General features: G+C 44.1%; 1 protein-coding gene across 2 annotated transcripts in view; it reads left to right on the forward strand.

Moving 5' to 3' along the window:
• The first annotated feature begins 246 nt into the window (after positions 1-246).
• Positions 247-15,565, forward strand: part of LOC119179480 (uncharacterized) — a 53,118-nt gene continuing 37,799 nt past the window's right edge. Inside the window, exons 1-4 of one of the 2 annotated variants that reach the window (XM_075869800.1) lie at positions 247-427; positions 1,535-1,666; positions 3,540-3,658; positions 14,408-14,512. In XM_075869800.1, the coding sequence (XP_075725915.1) occupies positions 385-427; positions 1,535-1,666; positions 3,540-3,658; positions 14,408-14,512 (399 nt within the window). In that variant the 5' untranslated portion in view covers positions 247-384. The remainder of the gene's footprint in view (positions 428-1,534; positions 1,667-3,539; positions 3,659-14,407; positions 14,513-15,565) is intronic. The other variant, XM_075869799.1, reaches the window with a different exon arrangement.

The raw sequence follows: 15,565 nt of genomic DNA on the forward strand, positions 1-15,565 counted from the left end.
ATATTTCTTCAATTTCAGTATTCCGCATGCACTCGTATATGTTCAAAATTCGCGCGGTCTAAAACAATAAACTTTTCTGGTTAAAACCAAGCAAACACTGCGTTCAAGCACAACCTATTTTAACAATATTTAACGTATTTAAAAAATTTTTTGCATTGTGAGAGCTTTACGCCTATGTTTACTTTCGTGGTAAAAACGTTGTTGGTAAATATGGCTGATAAAGCAACGGCGTTGGATAATGCCATTTTCCCATCAACATCGTCATCAAACGCGTGTTTGCACAGTAGTTTTGCATGTTCAAAACTCTATGCGCGAGCGTCAAGCAGTTTGTTTTCATTGCCTAGTTTGTTCTATGCGCAACTTTTCAAGCAGCAATCGGGGACAATGACAGCTCGAGCTGAGAAAGCCGTACGTTTCCTCGTGTCTGGTAAGTGGAGCCCGAACCATGTAATCTAGAAGAGTGTTTCGTGCTGAGGGATACAAGAAGCTGTGAGACTTGGCGAGCGATCGAGTGGCGTCCCTGCCAGCTTAATTATTACGTTGAAAACGGTGCTCGTCATTTAGTGAATGATAGGCGTTTATTGCATACGTGTTCGATGTTTATCCTGGCCCCGGTACTTCTCGCAAAGTACGCTACGCACGTGGTTTGGGTTAACGAGGTCCGGCGCAAGCGTCGAACGTTGGAACGCGTGCTCAAGCACTTTCCGTGGCCGTGTCACGACGTGGAATCTACCCTTTTTGGCAAGGGATCTTAGCTTCCATCTAATACTCTGTTGATCGCCCCGTGACGTTGAACTGTCATTTGTTGACAATATATCTCTAATTCCATCACAGATATCTGGACGAGAGAGGGCTCTTTTCACCGCCTTCCTTACAAAATTGAGTGGCTTGTTTATTGCGCGGGCTGGTGCACGTGGCATGGTATGCACCAAGCGTGCGTTTCATTCTTACTTCCTTCTAGTTATTAACAGCAACACGTCTAGTTCCTGGTTTCTCTTTAATTAAATCGATTGGCTTACTTTCACGTTCACAACTGTGATATCTCGCATTGATTATTTTGACAACTAGTCAGAAGTTGTGCGTTATGCTTTTGCGTATTGCTGCCATTTGTGTGCTGGAACATAGTTCGTATTGTTTTGCCAGGCCTTTCCTTGCAGGCTTTATTTGAAAGCATCGCTATTTTTATTTATTGATTATCTATTGAATATTCTGAAGCATACATAATCATTTTGCATGTGTCATAGCATGCTAATGCAAGAATTTCAAAGTACTATAGTGATGTATTATATGTTGTCATTTCTTTTTTTTTTTTGGTACTTGTGGAGGAGAGAGCTTTCAATCCTTTGTTCTAGATAAGACTTGCTAAATTGGTTTTTCATAGATGCAGTAACACTTGACTTCGTATCTGCAGAGCATCTTTTTAATTTAAGGCATATTACAGCAACGCATTGTATCTATGACTTGTGACTTCTGATTTGAGATGTAAAGAGTTTGTAAAAACTTAGCTAAAACGTACTGTCATCTGACATTGAAGGAAATGGGAAGCTTGAGAGTTCGGGGCAAACGATGGAGCACATTCGCAAACTGCGGGCACTTGCCAAAGAAGCTGGTCTCTCGGCAGATCACATGCTGCAGCTGAGCACAATCATCACTGCACCTGACACTCGTAAGTTTTCTGCATCTTCTCATTGCTGAGCAAAACAAACAAAGTTGCGTGAGTTCGAGATCATGTGCTTTGTTGGGAATTTGAGTATCTGCCCGAATGTGCCAGAGTCTCGACACTGTGCGTTGGCAGAGTCCTGCTATTTGTATGGCAGTTTTTAAGGGCACTCTCTTGTCACTGCTGTGTATGTCACGGGCATTTTTTTCCACCATAGTTACTTGTGATTTTCAAATCGACAATGCATCAGATTACCTTCTTTCACAGAAAATTTTTGTTTTGCTAACATGCAGACAGACTGATTTGTGGAAGGGCTTACCTGTCTCAGTATCTTCACACACGTCATAATTGCACAATTCGTTCAGCATGTAAGACTATAAAGTAGAAATATTTCAATCATTTAAGAATAGTAGACGATGGGAAGCCTTTGTCGAAAACCAGCGTACTATCAGGGGAAACGTCTATTTCCTTATAAAAACAATGCCTTTGTAAAAATGTTGACTCACCCTTGATTCAGCTCTGCGGCTCTTGGCGTCCAACTGCTGCTACTCCATCATTGCCATACACCTGATGACCGCAGAAAAATGAATAGTAACCAAGAAATTTTTAATGAAAAAAGGTAGAATACATAACTACCTAACCACAATGTGTATGTGAGGAAGGTCACTGCACATAGAGCTAATCGCTTCCGCACAGTGGGATCAGATATCTTTGAGACAGGTTCGTGCTTGGCATGCAATTTATCCGGTCACCTGACTCGATTGCTTTGCCTGTTCGACACTTACCACAGACAGAAGGACAACTACTACTATGTCTGCCAGTGCTTACCATTTTATGAGGTCTTGTTTCTTGACAGCATTGAACAATGCATTTGGCACTATTTCATTTATTATTATTAGAGAAAAATCTTAGAGGCCCTGTTGAGCATTGAGTAATGGGTTCATTATTTAAATAACAGGTGAAATACAGTGGAATCAGCTCAAAAATACATATAAAGCAAATGTACAATGAAAACAAACAACAAAAAACATGGTGAGTAAGCAGAACAGCAAAAGAAATTGAGGCAGATTAAGTAGGACCTGTGCACAGATAAGGAGTGTGCACTTATCATGACAATTTGGTCAGGAAGATCATTCCAGTGAAGTATAGCTGATAAATTGAAGCACGAGATACAGCTAACAAATTGAAGGCAGTAGTTTTGCTGAAAATGCGTTTGAAGCTAAGATGAATAATTATTCTGGATGACATGTGTGTCGGTTTCTTGTGTGTTCTGTATGATTTTTGAGTCATCTTCAGCAACAAAACCTTATTGTGTCTTTACTGCACAGTACTAGTTTGGTAATGGCCTGCACTTGATTGAGTGATTTTTCTTTATATTTGCTGAAGGACATCTGTGGCACAGTGTGCACTGCATAAAAACCCGCCATTATTGTAAGCCTGTGTGGTCAAAATCCGGTGGCCAATTTTCTTGTACAATGTGCTGTAATTGTCCGACAGTTTCCTAATTCGTTACATCAGCTTTAGTAATTGGTGTTAGTGTGGTTGCTGGCTATAGCAGCCATACTTCAAAGGGGTGGGAATGAAAAATAAAAAACAATCTCATGTACTCAGATTTAGGTGCATGTTAAAGAACACCAGGGAGTATCCATTAATACGAAATTGTTCGTTACACCATCGTTGGTTGTAGTCATGGTTCCGGTAGCTTGCGTAAAGAGTCTCACGTGTGTATTGAAAAATTTTAGAGCCTTGAGATTGTTGGAAAACTCTTCACTAACATTCCACTTGTTATATCTGTAGTCCATGAAACGATGGCATGGGTAATTGGACCACCTGAACTTGGGAGTTGTTCTCAGGGTCTGAATTGCAATGCGATTTCCAGGATCCTCCTTGGCAAAGCCCCTTCTCCAGTGCTTGGTGCCAGTCGAGAATGTCACCAAGCAACTCATTCTTGCTTTCTCCGGGGCTCTCTGCAGTGATTCGTTGTCCCCTGCTGTCAAGGTGAAAACCACTTTTTTTCTCTTAGCTTATATGCAGGCTGTGCCATAAAGCTAGCACCTTCATTGATGCATGCAATTGCTTGAGAGGGCTTGTGCAGATATTGTAGTAGCTTTAGCAGGCACAGACTGTAGTGATTGTCATGACTGCAAAGTTAGGTTTCATGTGTGATGTAGACAGCAGCTTGACCATTATAAAAAGTGTTATCAAAAGTTATTTTTGATGGGGCTTCCATGACACTCTTAAAAGTGGAGGCTAATTATTACGCAAACCAGGCTGGTAAAGTACTACTACAGTTGATAAAGTATTACAGTATTGCCAGACTGCCTTGATGCCCTTGATACCTTTTCTTTGCCCCACAAAGCTTCCTGCATAATTTCTGATCAGCTTAGTTATCGACCTTACAAGGTTGACATAAGCACAGGAAACATGATGCGGCATCCATAGACACATTTTGATATGCTTGAGTGAATCTTTAAATGCTTAAAGATTCACTCAAGCCATATTTCACGTAAACATGCGCATTGTGTACAGAATATCATCGTGGTCAGTGATTCTACACATGACAGGGCTACAAGTCGCAAGCGCGCCACAACTTCTAAAAACAATTTCGCCTCTTTTCCGGGCCTTGCAGTCCTCTACGTGGCGTTGAGAAGTTGAATCTCTAACGCACAGCGCAAATGGGCTGTGATTGGTAGAGCAGTCCAGTTAGGTTGCATGCAGCTGTCTGCGCTGCTTGTTGTTGTTCGTCCTGTTGCCCGCGTAAGTGCGCGCACTTACGAATCAGCTACTGCGGCCCATAACGCAGGGTTCATACTGGCACGATTCGTACAAGCATTGCTAGGCATGGCAGCAGCGGTTTGCCAACAAGCACGCATTCTCCGGAGGGACAGGGTCACGGCAATCAGAAGTAGATGGCATTTCGAGCAGCGCGTCGGTGATGACGAATGCCGCGTGATTGAAAGGGAACACTCGGTGGGAGGGCGGGGTGGCTTTGGGAGTGAAGGGCAACTAAGGGCAGTGAAGGAAAAAGCGAAAGGAAAGTAATTGCCACATTTCGAAAATCAAATGCACCTGACTTCGTTATTACTGCATTGATTGAAGAAACTTGAATTCTCATGGCTCAGTGGGGGGCGCTGCTGAGCGCCCACGATGGCAGACGTGCCTGACCTCGGCTCCTTGTTTTCTTGTCAGTTTGACAAGTTTTTTCGCCTGATAGACCACGGTTCGTTGCCGCAGAAGTGAACGTCAGTTACACGGTGAGCCTGTGTCGCACAGACAGCGTTTTTGGAGAACCTTTTCCCCTTTTTCTCTGTGTTTTGTGAACTGACCATCCTAAGCCTAGTGAGCAGCTTCGGACTGGCCTAGGGCACAGCTGCCAGCGGCCGCGTTCACACCGCGTCCGTGCGGCCGTGCCGTGCCTGATGAACCTGTTACGCCTGGCGCGTTTCACTCCGAATCTCAAGACGCCTACTATGAAAACGACCGCGGCATGCACAAGCGTTTCAGTGAACTCAAGTGATTTTCCAACGCTATCTGACGAAAACGAGACGATGGATGCAAAGCAGTCTATGTTGTCATCAGAATCGTCTACCGAACCACGTGTCCATGACACGGCAGCGGGCTCTTCTACCGGCACCACCGAATTTCTCGACAATGGGGTACAAAAGAATAACGCCGTGTACTACCGACACCAAGTGTCGCCGAACAGACTGCACACCGAATGGGTGAGTCGGCCCCGCTATACTGTTTTGATCAGGCCGCTAAACAAAGGGCATGTGACAGACATTCCGAAACAAGCCCTTACAGACACCATAGAGCAAAGCGCTCCGTCAACCTTTATTGTAGAAATTTCAATTCTCCGCTTTGACATAACCAGTAACTGCGTACGGATCACACTTCGTGGCGAAGGTCATTTTCGCAAACTATGTACACTCTCGCGCTTAGTGGCAACAGTCAATGGTAGCGTGCAAGTGATTGATGTCAACACATTGCCTCTTCAGCCACACGCAGTCGGCAGCTCTCGTGGGGTAATAAAGATCAGACCTGGCCTAACAATTCAGTACATCTAAGCGCATCTGCGCTGTGAACAGGCAACAATCACCGATGTGCGTAAAACACAGCTGCTGCTTTTGACACTTGATACAGACTCCTTACCAAAACGCTTGGTGTTTGAATATGAGGTCATCCGTGTTCACGAATATCGGCCTCGCCCGGTCGCATGCTACAACTGTCACCGGTTGGGACATGTTGCCAAATACTGTACCTTCCCATCAGTATGCCGGGACTCTGGCAAAGCTCCGCATGAGGTCGACCCAAACTAAGCAGTTTCCTCATTGCGGGGCTTGTGGAGCGTCCACACACATTTCACTCAGCCCTCATTGTCCTGAATGCAATATATCTGAATCAGCCCTTCCCCGCAACACTAATTATTCATCATCTACGACATCTGCCACACAGCCCACCACTACGACGCCTCGGAAAGTAACCCGGGCTCAAACAGCCGCTTCTTCCGATTTGACTCAGCTTATCAACAGGCTCCGCCAAGAAGTACAGGAATTACGGCAGGAAAATCAGAGACTTCGCGACCTCATGCCGGACCAAAAGAAACGGAATCGGTCCCCAACGCCAAGCCGCAGTCGGTCTCGAAATAAAAGAAAGAGCCGTTCTCCGACACGTCGTTCTAAACTGGTCACAGACAAGGACTCCGCCTATTCTCACATTATTGGGCTCCTGCGACAGAAACGGGCTCAAGAATCTAGTAAGCTGGAGCATGCGATTCGGTCGGAGATGGTTAACACTCCAACACAAGCCCTTGATACCATGCAAACTCGGTTTCAAAATATGTTTGATGAACTGCAGCGCAATGTCCTCGCTGATGACAATAAGCGCCGCAAACCAGGGCCTTCCTCATGAGCTCTTTCGCTCAGGGGGTGCAGTGGAATTGTCGTAGTTTTAATCATACGTGCTCCACTATCCGTAATTATGTTCAAAGGCATCGCCCCTTATTCCTTCTTCTCCAGGAGACACGCAGCACATGCTCGCTTCTTGGTTACCGTGCTTTTCAGACACCAACCGTAAAACATAAGCCGCAGCTTCCCAAAGGCCAGGCAGCGCTTCTGGTGCGTAATGACTGCCCGGCCACTCAATTAGACATTCCTGATCTCAGTTCTAATGCTCGCGAAATAGTAGCTGTTAAAATTTGTCCTCCTGGCCAAAAGACCTTCGTGGCCGTGTCTGCGTATTTTCGCCCAGGGAATATGTCAGTTGAACCATACACATGGCTGGAGACGCTTAAGCAAATCTGGTGATCGGAATCTTCCGGACAGCTACAGACCAATATCTGTTCTGAGTAGTATTAACACTACGCTTGAAAAACTAATTTCGTCGCAATTAAGGCGCTTCCTGGGTGAACAGAATGTACTTTGTCCCCAGCAACACGGCTTTGTTGCAAACAGGTCCACTTCAACTGCTGTTTCGATGCTTACGCAATATATTAATTCCGCGCTACATGAAAACAACATAGCAATAGCAGTATTTTTAGACATACGAAAGGCATTTGATGCTATTAGTCATTCCATTTTACTGGAAAAAATGCATTCTTATGGGATAAAAGGTAACTCGCTTGATTTTTTTTCTAGTTATCTATCGGCACGCAAACAAAAGGTAGTCATTGGTGACATCAAATCATCCTACGGTTATATTAAATGCGGGGTGCCACAGGGTTCAGTTTTGGGCCCTATATTGTTCTCTCTTTATATTAATGATGTCCCGCGATCCCTACAAAGGTCAAGGGCACTGATGTACGCGGACGACACTGTTTTAGTTTTCACAGGACACTCCTTAGCAGATTTACAAAATGACGCGATGACCGATTTATCGAACATTTCGGAATGGTTTGCCAGGAATCAGCTGACTGTTAACTGTACTAAAACAAAGTATATGGTGTTTCACTCTCGTAGGAAACATATTGATGCTGAATCTCTTAACCTAACAATAAACAACACTCCTATTCAACAAGTTCCTTGTTTTAAATATTTAGGCGTCACTTTTGATGAACACTTACACTGGCATGAGCAAGTACAAAGTGTGTGCGCAAAGCTAGCCTATGGCTGCTATTCTCTAATAAAAGCTCGCCAATATTTTCCACAAGCTATACTCCGCACACTCTACTTTTCATTGTGTCATTGTCACATAGGTTACTGTCTGGAATCGTGGGGTGTGACGTACAACAGTTATCTAAAAACTCTTGAACGACTTCAAAAGCGTACACTGAAAATCATAAGCCAAGGTGAATCAGTAAGTAATATTTTCCAATCACAACGCATTCTCTCGGTTCCGATGTTGCGTGACTACAAAATTGCTGTTTCAGTAAATAACATAATTAATAGAAATTCACCTTTGCCTGCTGATCTTTTTTCAATTCCTAAACGCAATACGCGACATGCTTCGAATGGTAATTTCAATCTGCCCAAATGTTTTAATGTTTACGGAGAAAGACTGATACAGTTTAGTGGAACAAAAATATGGAACACGGTCCCCCTAGAGATTAAAACGGCACGTAATTTCAGCATGGCATGTAAATCATTTTTTCTGTGGAGTCAAGACATGTAAGCATGTGTGTGTGATTCGATTTTCATTGTATTTCTTTAATAAGTGCCTATGTATAGAAACTAGCTGCAAGCTAATAAGTATGCATATCTGCAAGAAAAAATGTATTACTGTGTTATCTGTATCACATGATTGTTTTTTTTATGTTGTTACCTCAGAGCTGACCTGTACACTTTTTTATGTTGCACATTGTATTGGACCGTCCACTAGCCACTTTAGGCTATCGGTCCAAATAATCCCTGTAATTGCATATATCTATTTATGAAAATAAAGCTTCATTGATTGATTGATTGATTGATTGAAAGCAAGCATCTAAGAACCTTCCTCTGCTTGTTGGAGGTGATTTTAATGCTCATCACCCTGCCTGGGGTGCCCGAAAGGCGAATAAACGCGGAAAATATCTTTATGACGCTATTGAACTCTCTTCTGTAGAAATTTGTAACGCCCCCGACACCCCTACAAGAATAAGACATCAAGCGCAGAGAGACACGGCCCTAGATCTTACGCTCGCCAGCCCCCAATTTATACGGCACTGGACAGTCTCCAGCCAGTCATGGGGCAGTGATCATCTCCCGATATTCATGGCACTTACTAATAGAAAACACCGCCGGATCAAAACAACAACAACGATGACTAATTGGAATACTTTTCGTAGTAATGTTACTTGATCATTCTCGACAGTTGAGGGCCTTCTGGACATTGTTCAACAGGCCTGTGAGCTGGCACACGAAACAGTGCCATGGGAAGACCATACTCAGCCGATAGATAACCATTTAGGCAATTTATGAAAAACAGCAGACTATTTAGTGAGAAGATACCACTCGCACGGCAAACGACACTCTGACTTTATGAAAATTATGCGCCAATTTAAGCTTATCAATGCATATCTGCTCCAACTTCAAAGTGAAGCCTGGCAATCCACTTGCGAACGCCTTGGCCGTGTACTGGGCCTCCAAGGTCTATGGCGCATTTTTCGTGGCCTCAGTGGGAAAGGAAAAGGCAACTCTCCTTTGGTCGAGCTGTTCCTCAAAGCAGATCTGTCCGTTGTGCAAGACGAAGTTATTACCACTTTCTTTCCTCACGCTTCACTCACTCTGCCTACATCTCCAAAAGCCTGCACCATAATGTCACCCGATCCAAATCTTGATCACCCATTTAGCGTGGGAGAAATGCTAGCAGCCATCAAACACGGGCGTCCTCGATCGGCGCCTGGCCACGACCAAATCACATGGCAAGAACTCCGCAGCCTCGGAGATGAAGCCCAGGACGCACTTTTGGCGGTAATCAATGACCTCTGGGCCTCAGGAAATGTTCCGGAGAACCTTAACCTGTCTCTCAAATATCCTATTCCGAAACATGGAAAAGAGAAGACCCTCTGCAAGAACCTTTGGCCAATATCTTTAACGTCTACTTTATGTAAGCTCATTGAACGCGTGATTCACAGACGCATCTCCCATTACCTCGAGATAACCTGGCCGGGATACCATCCAGCCCAGGCGGGTTTTTGCCCCAACCTCGGCACCCATGACTGTCTTCAGCTGCTACGGGGTGTTATCAATCCTACTTCAAGAAAATGTTACCTGACTACTTGCTGGCCGTCGATATGCAGAAAGTGTTCGATAATGTTCACCATAACGCTATTTTTGAAGAACTAGCTAAGCGCTACCCAAGTCAGCGTGTGCAGACGTTGATTTGAAATTTCCTTGCCGCTCGGCCCATTCGTTTAAGCAGTGCATCACCTGGATGGAGCCCGAAGGCTTACTACATAAACAGAGGTGTTCCACAGGGATCTATTTTAGGACCGACGCTGTTTAATCTGGCCATGAGCAGGGTAGCAGAAAACCTTGAACGGGACACCACAGCAAGATTTGCCATCTACGCCGATGATATTACTATATGGATAGAGGCAGTGGATTATTCTGACAAAGAATCAATGCAGACTGAGCTGCAGGCAGCCCTCCTTAGTTTAGAGTCCACTCATAAGGAAGTAGGCCTGCAGCTGGCCCCACATAAGACAGAACTTATAGGCATAGACAGCAAGGATCGCACCAACCAGAAAATGTGTATCTCACTCCATATTGGATCACACACTATACAATCAAAAAACGGACAAATCAAAGTTTTAGGTATACCTATAGCCAGCTGCAACAGCTCACAAAAGTGGGTACGTGGACTGCGGCAGGCATGGCCAGCCACGTTATATATGATACGTCGTCTGTCCAACAAATACGGAGGTGCACGACAACAAGCCTGTCGCACTCTAGCAAGAGCTGCAGCTGTTGGAAAGATTTTGTACGGTGCACCCATATACACGTTCTCTCCAACGGAAATTCTAAATTTGGAACGCCTTCATCGGGCTACTCTCCGTACCATCACGGGGCTCCCTAAACACACTAAGATATCCGCCCTTGAAAGCGCTTGGGGCTTGCCCCCTCTGCAAGACGTCATCCGTGAAGCCTACACTCGACACCACATCCGCCTGGAAAACACGCCACAAGGTCATTGCCTTCTGGCCTGGGATTGTCAGCGGCATGATGATGCACTGCTTAATCAGTCCTTACCCCCATGAGAAACTCCAATAGCCTCTCAACTGTTCCGTCGCCTCATATCTAGTCACAATAATACTGCCTGCCAGTTTCTTGCCACCCGACAACTAAGGGAAGCGAGCTTAGATACCATCGACATATACACGGACGCTGCCATTACCGATGACGAAGCTTGTGTAGCATAGATCTGCACGCAGACCTCCGATTACACTGGGGCCTACTGGTGCCATCTACCGAACGGTACCCCTATGCATGCCAAACTACTTGCCATATGGGGAGCGACTGCAAGCCTCCCATACTTCATACAGAAACCCCTTCATGTCTTTACCATCTCGCATGCTGCCTACTCGGAAATATTTCGCCCAGCGTCCGAGGATGCTACAGCTGCTGCTATTCAAAGCATCATTCGTAGGCATGAAAAAGCCGATAGGCCAATAGAAATTTCTGAACGCCGGGGCATACGGGTGTGCCCGAGGGCAATACGGCGGCGCACGCCGCTGCTGCTTCAGCAGGTGGGTCAACCAATCTTTCTCTGCCCCCACCTCTCAGGGTGAACCTGTATGAGCTCTTAAGTCAAATGGCTCCCTCAGTAGTCACAATGCACTGCGTACGCAGGTCCCTGCGTCATGCTAGTCAAAAACGCATTGCGCAGGTTACCCCACTAGTCCTATTTTCCAGCAAATGTAAGCTTTCACGCTCCCAAGAGGTCTTCATTATTCATCATCATCATCATCAGCCTGACTACGTCCACTGCAGGACAAAGGCCTCTCCCATGTTCCGCCAGTTAACCCGGTTCTGCTCTTGCTGCTGCCAATTTATACCCGCAAACTTCTTTATCTCATCTGCCCACCTAACCTTCTGTCTCCCCCTAACCCGCTTGCCTTCTCTGGGAATCCAGTTAGTTACCCTTAATGACCAGCGGTTATCCTGTCTACGTGCTACATGCCCGGCCCATGTCCATTTCTTCTTTTTGATTTCAGCTATGATATCCTTAACACCCGTTTGGTTCCTAATCCACTCTGCTCTCTTCTTGTCTCTTAAAGTTACACCTACCATTTTTCTTTCCATTGCTCACTGCGTCGTCCTCAATTTAAGCTGAACCCTCTTTGTAAGTCTCCAGGTTTCTGCTCCGTAGCTAAGTACTGGCAAGATACAGCTGTTATATACCTTCCTCTTGAGGGATAGTGGCAATCTACCTGTCATAATTTGAGAGTGCTTGCCAAATGTGCTCCACCCCATTCTTATTCTTCTAGTTACTTTGATCTCGTGGTTCGGCTCCGCGGTTATTACCTGCCCTAAGTAGACATAGTCTTTTACAACTTGAAGTGCACTATTACCTATCTCGAAGCGCTGCTCTTTTCCAAGGTTGTTGTACATTACTTTCGTTTTCTGCAGATTCATTTTAAGACCCACCTTTCTGCTCTCCTTGTCTAACTACTTAATCATGAGTTGCAATTCGTCCCCTGAGTTACTAAGCAATGCAATGTCATCGGCGAAGCGCAGGTTACTAAGGTACTCTCCATTAACTCTTACCCCTAACTGTTCCCATTCTAGGCATCTGAAAACCTCCTGTAAGCACGCGGTAAATAGCATTGGGGAGATTGTGTCCCCCTGCCTAACACCCTTCTTGATTGGTATTCTGTTGCTTCTTTATGAAGCACTATGGTAGCAGTTGATCCCCTGTAGATTTCTTCCAGGATGTTTATATATACTTCATCGACGCCCTGATTCCGCAGTGTCTGCATGACGGCTGATATTTCTACTGAATCAAATGCCTTCTCGTAATCTATGAAGGCTATGTATAGTGGTCAATTATATTCTGTGCATTTCTCTATTACCTGATTGATAGCATGAATGTGGTCGATTGTTGAGTAGCCTGTTCGAAATCCTGCTTGTTCCTCTGGTTGATTGAATTCTAATGTTTTCTTTATTCTGTTAGCAATTACCTTTGTAAATAGCTTGTATACTACAGAGAGCAAGCTAATCGGCCTGTAATTCTTCAAGTCCTTGTCATCTGCTTTCTTATGTATTAGGATGTTAGCGTTCTTCCAAGACTCTGGTACTTTTCCCGTCAAGTGACACCTCGTAAACAGGGTGGCTAGTTTTTTCATTAATAAGGTCTACGCAAATTCTGCATACACACCATACTCTTTAGCAAAATGGCGAAAACCGGACATTGCGACAGTGACGTGCAATCACTGCGGGCTGCGTTGCCGCGCAGACCTTCACCACATACTGTGGCAGTGTTTCGCATTTGAAAAAGGGCGAATGGCCATACAAGCTTTGCAAACCACAAATTATCGTGAAGCGCTCCTTACGAACCCGGACACGCAGTGATTATTTGCCCAATATGGAAGTCAGAGCGGCCTGATCAGAGTGGTTTAGGGGGTCCGACAAACCACACTACTGACCCTATACCGCCTAAGTACCAGTGATGGTGAATACAATAAGTGTAAAACCCGTGACACTGTGAACTAGTAGTGTAGTTAGAAATTCCTGCTTATTGCCGAAGAGGTCCTGTGCCTCCCCCTTTTTTCTTTCAATAAAAGACTTTCCATCCATCCATCCATCATGGCTCAGTGGATGCTTTACACACATGCACAACTTCCCCACCACCACTGAATTTCGAAGTCTGGATGTTTCAAGGTGCCCTTTAATGGAAACAAACAAACAAGATGTTGGAAGCTCTCATGATTTGGAATGGTATTTGATATCTGTGGACCTGAAAGACATGGGTCTGATCCTGGCTGTGGTGGTTGCATTTCAATACTGGTGAAATGCAAGAGGCCTGTGTACTTTAAGATTTGGGGCACATTAAAACATCCGAAGTGGTCAGAATTATCCAAAGATCCACACTGCAGTATCTTCCATAGCCTGGTTTACATTAGGACGTTAAACCCCATGAACCAAACAGCCATTCATTTTCATTTAGTGTTAGATCGTCTAATGCATTCTTTTGTTTTTTTCATAAACTCTAGTAAAAATAGGTTTGATTAAATTTTCTACATAGGCATTCAGTGGTAGTATATCCCGCTGCAACATGTGCGCTCTTTGCCATTTTTTTACACTAAAATGTTTGCTATAGATCTTATCAGTTATGCGCATCCTTAAAAGTTTGAATTTTTCATCTGTTGTGACAAAAAACATTATTTCACATTATCTGTAGGCGAACCACTTCTCCATTCTACTTATCAGGTGTGTAATTTCCTGCATTTTTATATGGCCGCTTCGTTGAGCAGAACTCTTGACCAAGGATTCATTATAAAACAAGTTCTTGTTTTAGTTTCAAATTCACATCTCTCTTAACTTGTTGAAGAGTCACTCTTTTTTTTTTTTTCATTTGGCTGAAATAACTTGATACAATGATTCATTGCTTCATAATTTGCGACATTTAATGGGCAGCTTGTTTTAGTGCTATCCACTGAAAACATTTTTGTGTGAAGGTGTTTGTGCACGGTGAAAGCTCTTCTTGACAATATTAACTTGGACTCCCCCACTAGGGTGTGCCTCATATACAGATCACTTATAGACCATGACACCGTGACCTAATGAAGTTTAATTGGTTTACTTCATTTCTTTCCTTTTTTGCATATAGAGGGACATCATGCAGTGGATGGTTGCAGTACACCACTTGTTTGGCAGCAGCTGCAATTTGGTGCTGCTCTGCAGGTCTCTACTAAAGCTTCTTGACACATCTCTGGTATGCTGCTTACAACTTGCTGGTCTTAGTGAGCATACTTTGTGGCAGCAAATAATAGAAAAAAAAAAAACAGGTGGCGCAGTGTCATAACCCACAGTTGAACTTTATTTGTAGTGACTGGCTAACCTCCCTGTCCTTCCTCATTTATTCCTCCTCCTTATTTGTAGTGAACAGTGTCCGTATAATAGAAGCGACAAACGTTAACGCAATATCGTAAGATCGCGAGCGAGTACCCTGATGCGAGCAAGAGGCGTCTTCTTCCATTTTTTAGGAGATTTGAAACATGTGCCAATGCCTGAGCAAACACCCCTCCTTCCCCTCTCGCCATATTTTGCCTACCTGTTCTTTGCTACAGAATCGTTCAACATTAGTTCCTAGGAACCCAAGGTGCGAGCATCTTTAAATATGTAAACAATTTCTTACTACCTATTAGAAATTTGGTAAGCTTGTATAAGCCCGCATAATGTGGTTGTGAATTTAAAATAAAAGAAGTAATGGGATCGAGGTGCTAATAACATGTACATACTCTAAACCTCGAAGTATGGCTTCACAGAAACGTGGATTTTTATGATGCAGGGGTATTATTACAACATAGTGGCGCAGTGCTGCAGCAAAATTACCTTTTTAGCTGGGTCATGCGTCACGTGGTAAAACACATCTAACCATTCGATTTAAATACTTAAAAATTTAGGAAGTTGCGAATTCGTGTTGAAGCGAATTCATATAGTGTACCATTCATTCCAATATTCTAAGTTCTCGAAAGTTTGCTCAAGCCAACCGAAAATGATTGTCTGGCAATACTGTTCTCGTACTACAGGCCTCATTGTAAGAACACTTCAATGAAGCAGCTGTTAACTGGAAGTGTGATAGATACTGGCATATGTTGCAAAGTGTCTGGTGTTCAGCTGTTTGATGCAGCTGTTCAATAGGAATTGAAGCAAGTTGTAATATTTTGTTTTTGTTCAAGTTATTTTATGCCAGCGTGCACTTGATTCTAGCAACTGCTGTCATATGGGCAAATCAAATGGTTGTCCCGCATCTTGTGCGAAATCT

The sequence above is a fragment of the Rhipicephalus microplus genome, chromosome 7, assembly GCF_043290135.1.
Source record: "Rhipicephalus microplus isolate Deutch F79 chromosome 7, USDA_Rmic, whole genome shotgun sequence".
NCBI lineage: Eukaryota > Metazoa > Arthropoda > Arachnida > Ixodida > Ixodidae > Rhipicephalus > Rhipicephalus microplus.